Source organism: Pseudomassariella vexata (assembly GCF_002105095.1).
Source record: "Pseudomassariella vexata strain CBS 129021 chromosome Unknown BCR38scaffold_1, whole genome shotgun sequence".
Lineage (NCBI taxonomy): Eukaryota > Fungi > Ascomycota > Sordariomycetes > Amphisphaeriales > Pseudomassariaceae > Pseudomassariella > Pseudomassariella vexata.
This window is the reverse complement of record NW_024467956.1, coordinates 2,335,176-2,349,438: the sequence shown is the minus strand read 5'-3', so window position 1 is coordinate 2,349,438 and position 14,263 is coordinate 2,335,176. Positions and strand designations below refer to the sequence as shown.

Genomic DNA, 14,263 nt, shown 5'->3' with positions numbered 1-14,263 from the left:
TGTCGTAAGGCTATAACTATCTATAACATACTAGAATTAATATACGTAATAGAATAAGTAGGTAGAAGATATAGCTAATCTCCTAACTTCCTCTTCTTCTTTCCCCTCTCCCTATACTGGAACTTAGCGAAGACAAGCTCAAATCGAACGGTCTTACTACCTTTCTGTAAGGAAAGAGCCGTTGTGGCGGGCCGGTCTCAGCTGACAAGCTGAGTTCGCCCCCCGATCCGGTAGAACCCCGGAACCGCCCAGCTTAAGAGGAGAACTCGAGACGCTCGCACCTAGTTTAGATTCTTCAAGAATCAGTCTTGCAATATACGCACCCATACACTGGCCTACTTCTAGCTACCCTTTGCACTACCTGACTATTATATTGTGAGACGTGTGGTATCCTCGGTACACTTTCAGAAACTCTTAACGTGCTCTATTGTATATCCAATTTACAGCTACGCGCATCAAATCGCTACAGAGTAATACCGCAGTCTTCAAATAGGCTATTCCCCGATCTGTCCGGCGTCTTTCCTTTGATAGAATTTGATGAGATTCGACGATCGGCTATACTACTACTAGAACCTACACCTAGTCTACCTAATCTGGAATACGGACGTCCCTACGGATCAAATCTAATACGATCCGGTATCGTAGTCGAGATCCTATCGAATATAGTAAAGACGAATAAAAGACTTCGATCCCTGCCCCTATAGGAAGGATCTCGACAGTCTAGAAAGCTAAATAGACTGCTAGGCTATTCTTCCCTAGAAGTTGATTAGTTCGGCTAGTAAGAAATCTAGTAATTCGCTTACTAAAAAACTTATCCTAAACGCTCTTCGACTCCTTTTAAAAGCCTCGACGATATACTGTTAGGCAACCTTGGTGGGCTTTTCCAAGACCACCAAGGTTACCACGTGACTTAGCCTTTCGGCACTAAGTCCAACCTTCGTGCTCCATAGGACTAGATAGAATGTTGTCACGACCTGGGTTGCATCGCCTTGGTAGAGACCTCGATTAGGTGCTATCGACGAAGATTCTACTCTAAGGAGCGAAGGAAAGAAGATGACAACTTAGGTTTGAGGGAGCGCGACTAAGTCATCCACGCTTGGCGGGGCTCCTACAAGGGTTATGATTGGCTTCCCATCTGACACTGCCACGGCAGGTGTTCCAGCTGTAAGTCACCTGGTTGTAGTGAGTCTGCGAGGGTTGACCGTCACAAAGGTCAGATATACAGCAGCTGGCAGCATGATGCAACAGTACTTTGGCCTGGCCATCGACACAATGCCTTCGGAGACCCCGCTATACAGAGCTTGGCTTGAGCAGTCTCCTCCGAATACAGCGATTTGGCCAACTTAACAGCTCTACACCTTGGCAAGTACCGCTGCACCAAACGTACTGAGGACAGTACCATTTTCCGTGTAGCCCGGCATTTTGATACGTGACCCCATGGGGACTTACCCTATAGCTATAGATAAGATAGACAAGAGCGATAAAAGAGCTCTGCCAGGCCAGAATAGCTGACCTGGCATCCTTCTCCAATACAACAATTCACACCCCATATGCACTCGCATCAATAAGGTACTATAGGGGTAGGGATAGGGACAGGGAAAGGGCAAAAGAGTAACCGATACGCCGAGATGTTACGAATCTACGATCCTAACTAACACAAAAGGCCCGTTAGCAGGCCAGGTGGATACGGGACTACAGGAAAGAAACAAGGATCACGTGGGATGTCCCAACTTCGGAGAAACCAAAGGACCGATGGGTCATATAACCTAGAGGCTAGGGTAGATATATAGGCTAATATTGCCACAAGCTAGAATTAGAATAGGCTAGAAGGTCACGATCGGGCCCGCCTGGATAGGCGGGCGAAATTATGACGATCCGATAGCGTTTCAACAAAACCTTCTGCGACCCTCAAATAGTGCTTAAGGCACTAAGGTAACTTAGAGGGGCAAGTTTCCTTCTTTGTATCTTATTACTACTAGCGTTAGGAATTAACGATTGTGCCTGGCCTCTCCTTCTACAGTATCTACTGTTACAAATATTGTAACGGGGTAAGACCGGACATCAGGGAAATAGGTTACGGGGCTAGGAGAAAGTTTATTTTCTCTTCTTTAAGAGGCACAGAGGCAGAGTAGGACACGAGTCCTCCATCTTCACGCATCATCATCCTCATCTTCATATCATCATCTCCTTCTTATCTATATCTTCACCTTCGCTTTTCAGTCAGTTATTTAGTTATTTTAGTTATTCAGCTTATCTTTACGTTCGAGATCCTACTATTACGATACGAGTATCAGGGGCATATCAGACTAACTCACGCACCAGACGTGTAAGAGCTTCACTCTTATAACCAGCACCACGATCTTCGTCTGATAAGATCAACAGATGGGATCTGTTGGTACTGGAGCTGTCTGTTCAGTGTGTTAGGTGGTAGGTATATCCTACTGACCGCCTGACCCCGTTTCAATATATATCTAAATAAAGAAAGAATAAGGGTGGATATATTAGATAGTTAACATACCCTATATATCCAATAGGGACGGATATGTTAGTTAATAAATACATCTAGTAGAGACTAGTAAAGGAGAGATAGGCATATAAGGGACGGAGTTCCTAGGTAGTTTATAGATAGATAGTGTGACGACTGACACATGGACGATAAGCAGGGACATCCTGACATGGCCTGCCCTGATCTGGACGAGCGCGTTCCCCTTATAATAGGAGAACGGCCAGACATACTTGTAACCCTTTCCTTCTCTTTCTTCCCTAGTTTAGTATTCAACAATAGAGATGCACTGATATGCAACCTTGATTCGTACCTATGTGCCTCTGCCTCGTTACAATATTTACGTGATTTCTCCGTAAGAAGGCGGTCAATGCGTTTTATTACTTCTAGAATTTGCTAACAGGTGACTTAAAAGTGGTTTTAATACACACTGTGGAATCGGTAGCCTAAGGTCACGTGAGATACACGCGAGATACTTTAGTGCCCTTGTGCGGCTTGGACCTCCTCACTAGTACTTCCCTACATCACCTTTGTATATAGCCGAAATGCTAGTACCAGTGCCGTCCCACAGACACAGCAGGGGTGGAGTACATTGATTGATTGATTGATTGAAATTTAACGTCTCATCACGTGAGACGTGCCGGGCGCAGTGCCGGCATGGTCTATGCTAGTCGAATCTATGTTACAGGGGACTGTCTTCATCTAACATTCCTGTTCAGTGCGATGGGCAGATCTCAGTAAAGAAATTGGTCTCCTCCGCCCATTGACAAAACAAGCGAGCTCCCTTGGCCGTGCCTAGGAGGGAATCTATACTATTCTTGGCCATATGCGCTTTTAGATGACCGGGCGTGGCCTTGCGGCCGCGCTTGCAAAAGTAGAAGTGGACTGGTGTCTTTGTCTTTCCACACCCGCAGTTGAGCAGTGCGTCGCGATGCTGGAGTCTCTCGTGGTAGGTCACGAAATCCCCGTGGTGCGACCTCGCTGCGAGTAATCTGCCTAGGTGTTGCCGGGGCAGGCCAAGTTCGGGGGGTCGCGGGTGGATAGCGATCCCTAGATCTCGATACTGTTGAGGGCAGGTAGTGGCCCATCGATCGTTGAAACTCTTCCAAGTGTAGGATCTCGCGATTCTCTTTATATGTGGGGGTGGAGTACAGTAGCTACTGAGTTTCGAGCCATTTGGCTGCGATGTGACAGTTGTCACGTGATTAACCCACACTGGTCTGAACAGATTGATAAGTGGTTGCAGATACCAAAGTCAGGGACTTTGGTATTGGTCTCTTTTGGTGAAGACATCTGGTACGGTGGCGTAGTGGCAAGGATTGCAACCCCTGGAGCGGCGTGACATGCGAGTGGTTTAGTAATTGAAGTATTGATCCCTCTGCCTGAGGAGGGCTGGTCTATCCACAGAATCAGGGTTGAGAACGAAGCATCTGTATCCAATCAATACCCTCCGAGGTCTCCTTTCCTACTCCAAATTGACGTATTTGTAAGTTGTTGGTCCATATTTGCCTTCTTCACAGGGCCTCGGACAAGCTTCACCAAGACTCCCCCACTCTATTAGCACAGCCGCTCGAAGTCATTGCGGTCGGTAGGTACTACCTCAATGTAGAGAGGTAGGGAAGTCAATAGTGACCATCTAATTGGACTCTTGGGGGTCGTCCCAACTTGTAAAGTTGACATGAGACATGCGGGAACTCAATTCAGCCATCTTCAGGCGCGCATGACATCCCGAACTTCAGCACATAATTGTCCCGAGACCGTTCAAATTGGACCTAGGTACACATGTGGAAAGAAGCCCTGCACGTGAGAGATGCAAGTTTCCTTATATAATCGTACGTTTACCTAGACTCATCCTACACAAAGGTGTCAGCGTGAGTGGAGGACACAATTTACGTACAAACAACGTCTCCCGCCTCCACTATCTCCGAAGCATACTGTTCGAATAAAGGAATATAACTGTCTACAACAAAAACAATGTCGCAACAAATACCCGAAGGTCACGTTGGTTGTCTCAATTTCGAGCAGGAAAAGAAGCTGCAGGAAGCATGGCTGCAGCTTGGTGCTATTTGCGGTGTGCTACCACCTCAAGGCATTGATGTCTCCCGGATCAAAACGAGCACCGTCGATGGAGCTACAGACGACAATGACAAGTATGGCCAAACTAAAGAGTTCCAACAGTACCTGGCTGAGGAGCCACCCGAAGGAATCCGCAAGACCATCTGGTCCATGACCAAATGCGACCACCCGGATTCTCTTGTTCTACGATTTTTACGGGCCCGTAAGTGGCATGTTAACAAGGCTATCATCATGCTCGTATCGACCATAAAGTGGCGACAGGATATGCGCATTGAGGATAATGTTACTTTGCAAGGAGAAGCAGTCGCCCTCAAGGAATCCATGACGGACGACGAGAACGGCTTCATGCTACAGTATAGGTCCGGCAAGAGCTACGTGCGAGGACTTGACCTCCATTACCGCCCTGTTTATATAGTGAAAGCGAGACTACACAATCCCAGTGCCCAGTCGGATAAGGCTATGGAAACGTACATTCTCCACACCATTGAGAGCATTCGAGTTCTTGTCAGGGATCCCTATGACACAGCTTGCCTTATATTCGACTTAACTGGGTTCGGGCTGAAAAACATGGACTTTGCCGCCGTCCGTTTCATCGTCAATGTCTTCGAGGCAAGATATCCTGAGACGCTTGGGGTGGTTCTGGTCCATAACGCTCCGTACATCTTCCAAGGTATATCGTTACAACCTATCATCCGCGGATATCCAGACGCTAACCGTAGTCACAGGTATCTGGAAAATCATCAAGGGGTGGCTTGATCCTGTTGTAGCTGCGAAGATCGTTTTCACCCGCTCCACAGCAGATCTGACAAAATATATAGCCAGTAAGAGTCTCCAGGTTGAGTACGGAGGCGATGAATCCTGGGAGTACCGATACGTAGAGCCAAATCCTGGGGAAAACGGCAAACTTGATGACCACGATGCCAGAGACAAAATTCAAGCGGAGCGAGACGAAATCATACACATGTTCGAGACTGCCACTGCCGAGTGGGTGTTGCTTGACCCAGAGACACAGGCTGCCAAAGAGGTGGCATCCAAACGGGCAGAACTTGCAGAAAAGTTGCGTGTCAACTACTGGCAGCTCGATCCTTATATCCGGGCCAGGACATTCTACGACCGCATTGGCGTATTAGATCAGGACGGCAAGGTTAACTTTGCCAAAGCAGCGTAGCTGCTGTCCCAACTACAACTTTATCAGTGCGGCTTCTTCGTTTCGGTCAGCACACCACGCGTCATTCCATTTCTTGCGTTGTTGCTGCAGGCTACCCCAAAAAAACCCAAACACGGTCCCTGAAACCAATATTAAATCACGTCTTTAGCTGATACTACGTGGCTAAGAACAAGCCTCCTGCACTCTCATTACTCAAACTTGCCAATCGACCATGTATCTTGGACAGATATATTAAATTCATAAAATAATTCGCGACATGACTCCGCTGCGGCGCATTTGCTAATACTTGAACAATTAAATGAATTACGGAGTTTTTCATGGTGCTGAACTCCGTCTCTGACGAGCACGTATCCCATCATTATTTCCAGATCATGTCCTACGAGTTAGAGTAGATAGAGCTCGGGATAAAAAATGGCAAAAATCAGATCGTGGTGTCATCCAACGTGGGGGTCGAACCCACAACCTTCAGATAATCTTCTAATCTTTTAAGAATAGAAGTCTGACGCGCTACCATTGCGCCAGCCGGACGTCCGTATTTTAACCATCGGTATTAGTTGCTATTTGGTTGGTTGAAAATTTATGAAGGTATACCCCACTATATTTGGAATTTGGCCCCACCTATTCTTTCTTGTCAAGTGGAGCACTAGCTGTATTAACTAACTAACCCCCTATTGAACCGCATCGGAATTAACCGAAATTATTGATGCTATTTCATATAAATAAGTGTTGAGGGATTCAATCCTCTATTAATAACTCTGTGGTGATCCTATCTTAACTAGTGTATCTCTCTACTATTCTGTTTGCTGTGTACGTAGCTATTTCATCTACGGGGAAGGGGTTAACCCTACTAGACTATAATTATCGCTACACTACCTTCGGCCTAAGGCATAACTGTAGCGCTTAATCCTATACGCCCTATCGCTACTATAGGCTCTAGGGTCTAATTCCTACAAATATATCGCTTCTACTTATTTATAGTGAGATCTTCTAACTACTTAAATATACCGGAATTATCCTTAAGGATAACTATTAGTCTATCCGTATAGCCTAGTTCTATAAAGAAGTTCCGGATCTAAGCGGTATTACTACCGGCGTTAAAGGCGATATACTCGCTTGTGACGCCGGTCACGATGCCTCTGCCGTGTTACATCGCTCTCCGTTTGTAAGGGTCAAGGGTAATGTCGATGCAATTAGTGTCAGATAGGGCACCTGGTTCCTAGGTTCAGAAATAATATGGCACTAGAGAAGACTATTGTCACTTAAAGTTCAGAAGGCGAAAGGAACTCCTCTTCTCAAAAGTAACACCAAAGTTACCGACATGTTCTAAAGCATCTATAAAAGGCAGAGCAACGGGAGTTCGCGAGAACAGAAGACAGAGAGAAGAACACACCTCATTCATATACAATCTTACGCACTGCTGACTACTCGATTGGACACACGTGATATTCGACAATTAGCCTAGCCTACTCTAAGAGTACTATCCATCTATGAAGAGAAAAACATTAGATACATTCAGTGTGGTGAACCCTTCTCCGTTTTATCCTTTGTCCTCCCGTCTCGTCGTTTCAGGAATCTTCGAGGAGTGAAGCTTACTCAGAGATTTCCGTGGGTCCAAGTGCTGTAGGAGTGAAGCTTATTCAGAGCTTTCCGTGGGTCCAAGTGCTGTCGGAGTGAAGCTTATTCAGAGATTTCCGTGGGTCTTTCTGCGTCGCAGAGGCCACATACCGGTCATAGACCGTGACAATTCTGGCCTAGCAGAGCTCTTTTATAGCTCTTATCTTATCTTATCTATCTTATCTATCGCTGTAGGGTAACCCCCCATGGGGTCACGTATCAATATAGATATGTCCTAGATAATCCTAGAATAAGACTATTTGATCCTCTACCTTCTAGAATACTTATCTTATCCATATTATATCGATTAGAGGTCTTAACCGCTTTAATCTTAGGGATAGCTTGGTATTTACCCTATTACTGTAACGAAACCTCTAATAGTCTAGCTGCGTAAACCACTAAAGAGTCTGTAAGGGTTTGTGCTAGTAAGTAAGTCCTGCTGAGGAGTCCTTTAGCAATAATATCGGGGTCTGACGTATGGAGTATAGGGCTCTGGGTAACCGAAGTATTCAAGTAGGGTAACTGGGAATAGAGTCGTCAAGGCAGTTTGCCTCACCAATGGGTTAGATTGATGCTTAGATTGATCACTGAAGTAGAGACTGTCTATCTATGAAATGCCTGGGAGTCCTGTCCCTTATATGCCCATCTCTCCTTCACTGATCCCCTGCCGATGGGCCTGTAATGTTGGTTCAGGGCCAACGGTTCGTAACAATTACCTGATTATATTAGCTGAGGCTCTATTAATACGGTAGGGTTCTATAGCTCTACTTCTCTAGACCTTAATTAAAAGTTTCCTTTTAGTAAAAACCTAAACCTAGTTTTTTTAAGCAGTTAGGTATCTCTGTAGATTTATAGGATACGCTTAGTGAGGTCTTTAAGCTATTAATATGTTAGTAAGAGGCCTAGGGTAGCTTAAATTCGAACCTATACGGCTAGATAGGCTTCCTAAACTAGAGAGAGCCTCTAGTAGTTAGAGAAGGCTATATCTCTTAATTAGGCTCCCTAAATCTAGCGTGAAAGCGTAGACCTTAGGATACCATACTAATGTCAGGGTACGGCTAGGCCGAAGGCAATAGTACAGAGTGATGGGGAGTAACGGGCGTCCCTCCTACGTAGCACCGGGTGGTCACTGGCGGTCTCAGGTAGGGGTGCCCACGGTGATGCATTGATCTCTACTCTCCCTCTATCTTCTTCCCGGGCCTCCGCCCCTTACATAGATAGCTAGAACCCGACGTCGGAGCCGCGGAGCACTAGTTTCCCCGATTGTTCCGCAAACCAAGACTTCCATATCGTGTCATGACTCGCACATTCCTACACCAGAGCCCCCACCGGTGTCCCACCGGTGCCTATGGCATTCTGTTCTCTGACAACTAATATACTGCTTTTCGGAGGCTTAACCGTTAGCTATTACTTAACGAGCCCGGTAAATATTATCTTCGGTATATTAACTTATATTAGTATGCGCCACCTGGAAGCAGAAGCAGCAATCCCGCCACTAGACCTCTATCTTAGTGCCCGGGCTGCTAAGTTTGAAGAACGGCTACGGCTTAGCGGGAAGAGAAATCTGCTTCACAGCGCGAGCGCTAAAGCGTCACATATACTCCGGCAGGATAGGCCGGCGAAGAGGAAGCAGGCGTCGCAGCTACTCCGACCGGCAGGGTACACTATGGAGAAGGAGGCCCGGGGCTCCGAGTGGATGAGTGAGGAAAAGGAGGTCCCGGCTGCCCTCCTCGGCCACTGGAGGAAGAGATGGCTCACCGGAGTAGAGCATCACGATCGCCAGCGACGCGCTATCGCTGAGGAACCGGAGGGCCCTTCGATGCAGATACCGAAAGGGGGCAGGTATTTCGGCCTGAACCGACTGGAGGCGTCTACGCTGTGCCAGATCAGGACGGAAAAAATAGGACTAGCAGCCTTCTTATTCAAGACAGGGGCTTTTGGCGTGTACTCGCCGCTATGCCGCTGTGGCGACGCCCCTGAGACGGCAGAGCACGTAATCCTCTTTTGCGGGCTGTTGGAAGGACCGAGGGAACGGTTACGGGCCGCCATCGCACCACGGCCACTATACTCTCGCAGAGACCTCGCAACGGCAACAGGAGAACCAGTAGTTAGTGGGACTATTGTAAGGTGGCTGCTAGGGACGGGTCGGACAGCTTCAAGGCCCAGATAGCATCGATCTTCTCAGGGGGGACTTTGTTGGTAGGTTGAGAACCAACGTAGTATGGTAGTGAACGCAACGCAGTCGCCAATAGGGCGAACCGACGACGCAGCGTGTGACGGTCAACCCTCGCAGACTCACTACAACCAGGTGACTTACAGCTGGAACACCTGCCGTGGCAGTGTCAGATGGGAAGCCAATCATAACCCTTGTAGGAGCCCCGCCAAGCGTGGATGACTTAGTCGCGATCCCTCAAACCTAAGTTGTCATCTTCTTTCCTTCGCTCCTTAGAGTAGAATCTTGGTCGATAGCACCTAATCGAGGTCTATACCCATGCGATGCAACCCAGGTCGTGACACAGCGTATGTATTTAGTCCAGCCATTAGGGCACGGTTTGACATACGGGAGTACTAGCAGAGGTACCGGGGGCTTCGAGCCTACGGCGTATTTAATAATAATAATAAAATAATATTAAATACGCCGTAGGTGTTAACCCTCGGTACCTCTACAAGTACTCCCTTAAGGGGCTATAGATGATATAGCGGGCCCTTAAGCCGCGTCGGGCGGTTATACAGGTAAACTTGTAGCCAAACGACTACTAAACCTCCTGTCCCTCCCTAAGTCTGTGCTACAACCCCTGCCTGAACTACCGATAAGCGTGGTAATGTGGCACTTAAATTCGTCCTCAGGGGTGGGATGCTGCTGATGTGCAGAAGATGCTCGACTATTTTTTTTGTCGCGACAAGTCGTAGTATCTGCTAATTGGGGTTCTCGTCGAGCGTATACATCTCAACCATACGCTCAAGTGGATAGACCGTAACGTGGTCTAGACGCTCGCAAGAATCGCGGCGAGGGGGCGTGCTGCGCGCCTTCTATCGTGAGGGGACGGGTTCGCCGACGAGCGTTATCGGATAGGCGAGGTCCGATAAGGGGTCGGATTAACGATTCGAATTCTGGACCGGCTGTCGAGTTATATTCCGCCGACGTAGTGCTTGACGGTCGACTGGCTAGGATGCTCGTAATCCTAAACTGCACCAATCTCCCTATTATCGCTAGGTAGGCGAAGTCAACAAGGTGGGCAGCGCGCCGTAAGGGTTGACTAAACCCCCTTGTGTGTCAGCTGCGGGATTCGAACCCGCGACTCGTCACCAACCCAAGTGGGCGAGGCTCAAATCGGGACTTATCTACCAGCGAAGTGACCAACTACACCAGCCGACCATAATAATAATATATTAGTATAAAGGAGACGTATGTAAAATTTCGTAATAACTAACGTAGTCCACGGTCCAATTGCACACTTCGGCAGATTTTCGTACGCTACCACTTTGACCTGCGGTTTTTCACCACATAACTATGGTTAGTTCTTGGAATGAAAGTGATATGATTCTAGCATTACATGCGCTTCAATCTGATCCAAAATTAAGTGTACGTCGCGCTGGTCAGATCTATAACGTACCTTTTGGAACCCTTGCGTATCGACGCGACGGTAAAACCGCTCGAGCGATTACGCAATCGCCAACGCAAAAGTTGACTCCTTCCGAAGAAGAGGCAATCGTACGACATATAACCGACTTAGATTCGCGAGCATTTCCTCCCCGATTGAGTGGTATTGAAGATATGGCCAACCGATTACTTCGAAGTCGCGACGCGGGACGCGTTTAAATCGAAAGATCGACTATCAGAGAGTCCTCTGCGAAGACCCCGATGCGTATCACGCGTGGTTTGACCTGGTACAGAATAAAATTGCGAAATACGCGATCCAGGAGGAGGATATCTACAACTTCGACGAGACCGGTTTTGTGATGGGCCAAATCTCGCCCGAAATGGTCGTGACGACTTCTGATCGGCGCGGAAGGCCTAGGACAGCCCCGCAAGGAAATAGGGAATGGGTTACAGTTATTCAAGGCGTTGGGTCGTCCGGTTATGCCCTCCCTCCGTACATCATTTTCGCCGGCAAAACCCACCTCTCGTCATGGTACGAAAACAGCCCATTACCGCCTGATTGGGTTATCGCAGTTACTAAAAATGGCTGGACTACGAACGAGAGAGGCGAAGATTGGATAAAACACTTCGATCATCACACCAAGTCTCGTACGAAAGGTACTCATCGCCTATTGATCCTCGACGGTCACGAAAGCCATCACTCGACCGATTTCGAGGTATATTGCAAAGCTAACAATATCGTCACGCTTTTTATGCCTTCTCATTCGTCGCATAAGCTCCAGCCTCTTGATGTTGGTTGTTTTCGCGGGTTAAAAAGAGCGTACGGAAAAGAAATCGAAGATCTCATGCGAGCACATATAAGTCGTATCTCGAAAGAAGACTTTTTACCGGCGTTTTTAAACGCGTACAACGCAACTTTTACGGTTTCAAATATCCAAGGAGGTTTCCGAGGGGTAGGAATAGTTCCGTACGATGCAGATTATGTCATATCACAGCTCGATGTGAAATTACATACGCCAACACCTCCGGGTAGCTCGGCTGGTCTCCCCGTCCCTTGGGGACCAAAGACTCCGAACAACCCAATCGAAGCCCAATCACAAACCGATTATGTGAAAAATAGGATTGTACGACATCAAAATAGCTCACCAACGTCAACTTTTGCTGGAATAGATCAGATTGCGCGAGGTACAACGAAGGTTATGCATCGGCTTGCCCTTTTAGAAGGCGAGGTCGAATCACTTCGAAAGGCAAATGAGACCTTAAGTCGACGTCGCCGTGCGAAGAAAAAACAGCTACATAGTGGAGGGTAACTTCGTATACAAGCTGGACAGGACATACAGTCTCAACGAGAGGTTGATGGGCAGTTACATGACGAATTTCGTCAAATTGGTGGTCGTACGAGGCGGCGAATTGCGCGTTTACGGCGCTGTAGAATCTGCGGCGAGCCCGGACATAATACGCGCACTTGTGGAAATGATGTAGAGACGTCTGAAGATAACGATTCTGAGTAGTTTCAATTGGTGATAGGCGTTGTGGTTGAATTAACTTATACATTGTCGTATAAGGTCTGCCAAAGTGTGCAATTGGACCGTGGACTACGTTAAATCAATATTAGTAAAGATAAAGAAGGTTGAAGTTAGGGGCTAGCGGTGTTAATAAGCCATTTTTGGGTGCCCCACGCCATTGCTAATATTTCTAATACTACCGCCCTTACATTCACCGGACCGTCTGATACTTGCGGGTAGTCGCTACCAGGTTGGGTATTTACGGATACCATAATATGAACTGGGTGTAATTAGCGCATTCGAGCCTCCGCATTGAATCTTAACTATTACCAAGGACATTTTTCACGACAGTGGGCCACATACAGAAACCAATCAAAATGGTACAAATTCATATATAACATGCGTGCAGAGGGAAGTTATGCCAGGGCAGATATAACAGCCCGGGTCCCAATCTATCAGCTATTCCGGATATGAAGATTATAGTCCATCGCCCCCTTTTCCTCGTGGGCTACAAATTGATGCTGCATTGGCAAGCCCAGTATCAAGTTCTGGGCATTCAATCTCGCACTCCAGACCAAATTTGGGGACTCGCCGACGTCTCTGACTGCATCAACGTTGTATATGGGCTCAATATCGGAGTCTGCGGCTCTCCTACCTCGGGGTTTGTGCTGTGAAACAAGGGCAGGCGTGACACTAAGACAACGCATCCGGGCGCCTGGATAACCTGGGGGACCCTCAATATCCTCAGGGGCATCCCAGGGTGTATGGTGACGACACAGGTCGGAAATGGCGTTGTCGAGTTGAGCAACCAAGGTGCCGCCAACACTTAGGGCTAGTAGTACCTTGCGGGCCCCGGCCTGGGATAGGGCATATCCAGCGCTACACTACAAAAGTTAGAAGCCGGGGAGAAGTTTCATAGGGGAATATGGGAGAACATGTACACCGAAGTTAAGCGACACCGTGAAGTAGATAGTGAGCACCTTCGAGAGAAAATAAAAGATACTCACAGTTGGCCCACCGCTGAAATGCACCCAACGTGTGGCCGGGTGGCGTTTCAAGTCGCCGCTTATCCAGCTCATTGTGTGCTCTGGTGGAGGCATGGTCTCGTCATTATGTACGGCATAGTATTTGTACCGTGCCGAGTCCGTGTCAATGATGTGGTGGCCCGGGATGCGCTCGGGAAAGGTGTCGCCACAATGGCCCAGCCAGAGAATATCCCACCCGTCTCCATATGGCGAGTGCGGCATCGTTGGTCTGATGGAATCCCTGTCTCCAGACGTTGAAAATGCGGGCTCTTGTTTGGCCAGGTCTAGCAACACCCGCGAGCCCTCGGCGAAACGCACCAGCTGCTCCTTCAGACGCACATCCCAGTCCGCATCGTCTTCGAGAATCAGTGCGCTGGCTATGCTGTCCTCGACAATGCTGGAAATGTTAGAGCCCAATAACATTTCTACAGCCAGCCCTTCGAAATGTCCCAGGGTCTATGGGTTCAGGGACACCTACCTTCGAATGACATTCATCTGGCTACGCCAAGATCCAATCCCCCCGTCCCTCCATTCCTTCCTGTCCACCCCCAACGGCAGTGCCTTGTCGCCCACGTCCGAGCCGCGCATGGCTCTTGTCCAATCAAGCTTGATATCCGTCAATGCTGCCGTCAGCGACAGGCCATCACGTTTGTCTGTCCTCTCCGCAAGATTGACGACAAACACCTTCTCAAACCCCAAGGTAGCGTTGTTTATCCGTTCAAAGTCTAAAGTCAACGAGCTCCTTTTGTTGTCAGTCACGCCTTCAACCAT

The 14,263-nt window shown here is 47.9% G+C and overlaps 2 protein-coding genes and 2 non-coding genes across 4 annotated transcripts; 1 reads left to right on the top strand and 3 right to left on the bottom strand.

The window, feature by feature from the left end:
• The first annotated feature begins 4,386 nt into the window (after positions 1-4,386).
• On the top strand, positions 4,387-5,971 carry BCR38DRAFT_417288 (CRAL-TRIO domain-containing protein). Its single transcript, XM_040859147.1, has 2 exons — positions 4,387-5,249; positions 5,305-5,971. The coding sequence occupies exons 1-2, from the start codon at positions 4,478-4,480 to the stop codon at positions 5,745-5,747; spliced, it is 1,215 nt and encodes a 404-aa protein (XP_040721127.1). The 5' UTR covers positions 4,387-4,477; the 3' UTR covers positions 5,748-5,971.
• Positions 5,972-6,182: 211 nt separating this feature from the next.
• BCR38DRAFT_t20 lies at positions 6,183-6,275 on the bottom strand. Its single transcript has one exon. It is a non-coding gene; the product is annotated as a tRNA-Arg (tRNA).
• A 4,358-nt stretch (positions 6,276-10,633) lies between these two features.
• On the bottom strand, positions 10,634-10,736 carry BCR38DRAFT_t19. The gene has a single exon. It is a non-coding gene; the product is annotated as a tRNA-Thr (tRNA).
• Positions 10,737-12,922: 2,186 nt separating this feature from the next.
• BCR38DRAFT_330781 (family 25 glycosyltransferase) lies at positions 12,923-14,263 on the bottom strand (the record flags this gene model as incomplete). The annotated part of the gene is made up of 4 exons (XM_040854994.1): positions 12,923-13,351; positions 13,475-13,733; positions 13,785-13,889; positions 13,971-14,263. The coding sequence occupies 4 exons, from the start codon at positions 14,261-14,263 to the stop codon at positions 12,923-12,925; spliced, it is 1,086 nt and encodes a 361-aa protein (XP_040721126.1).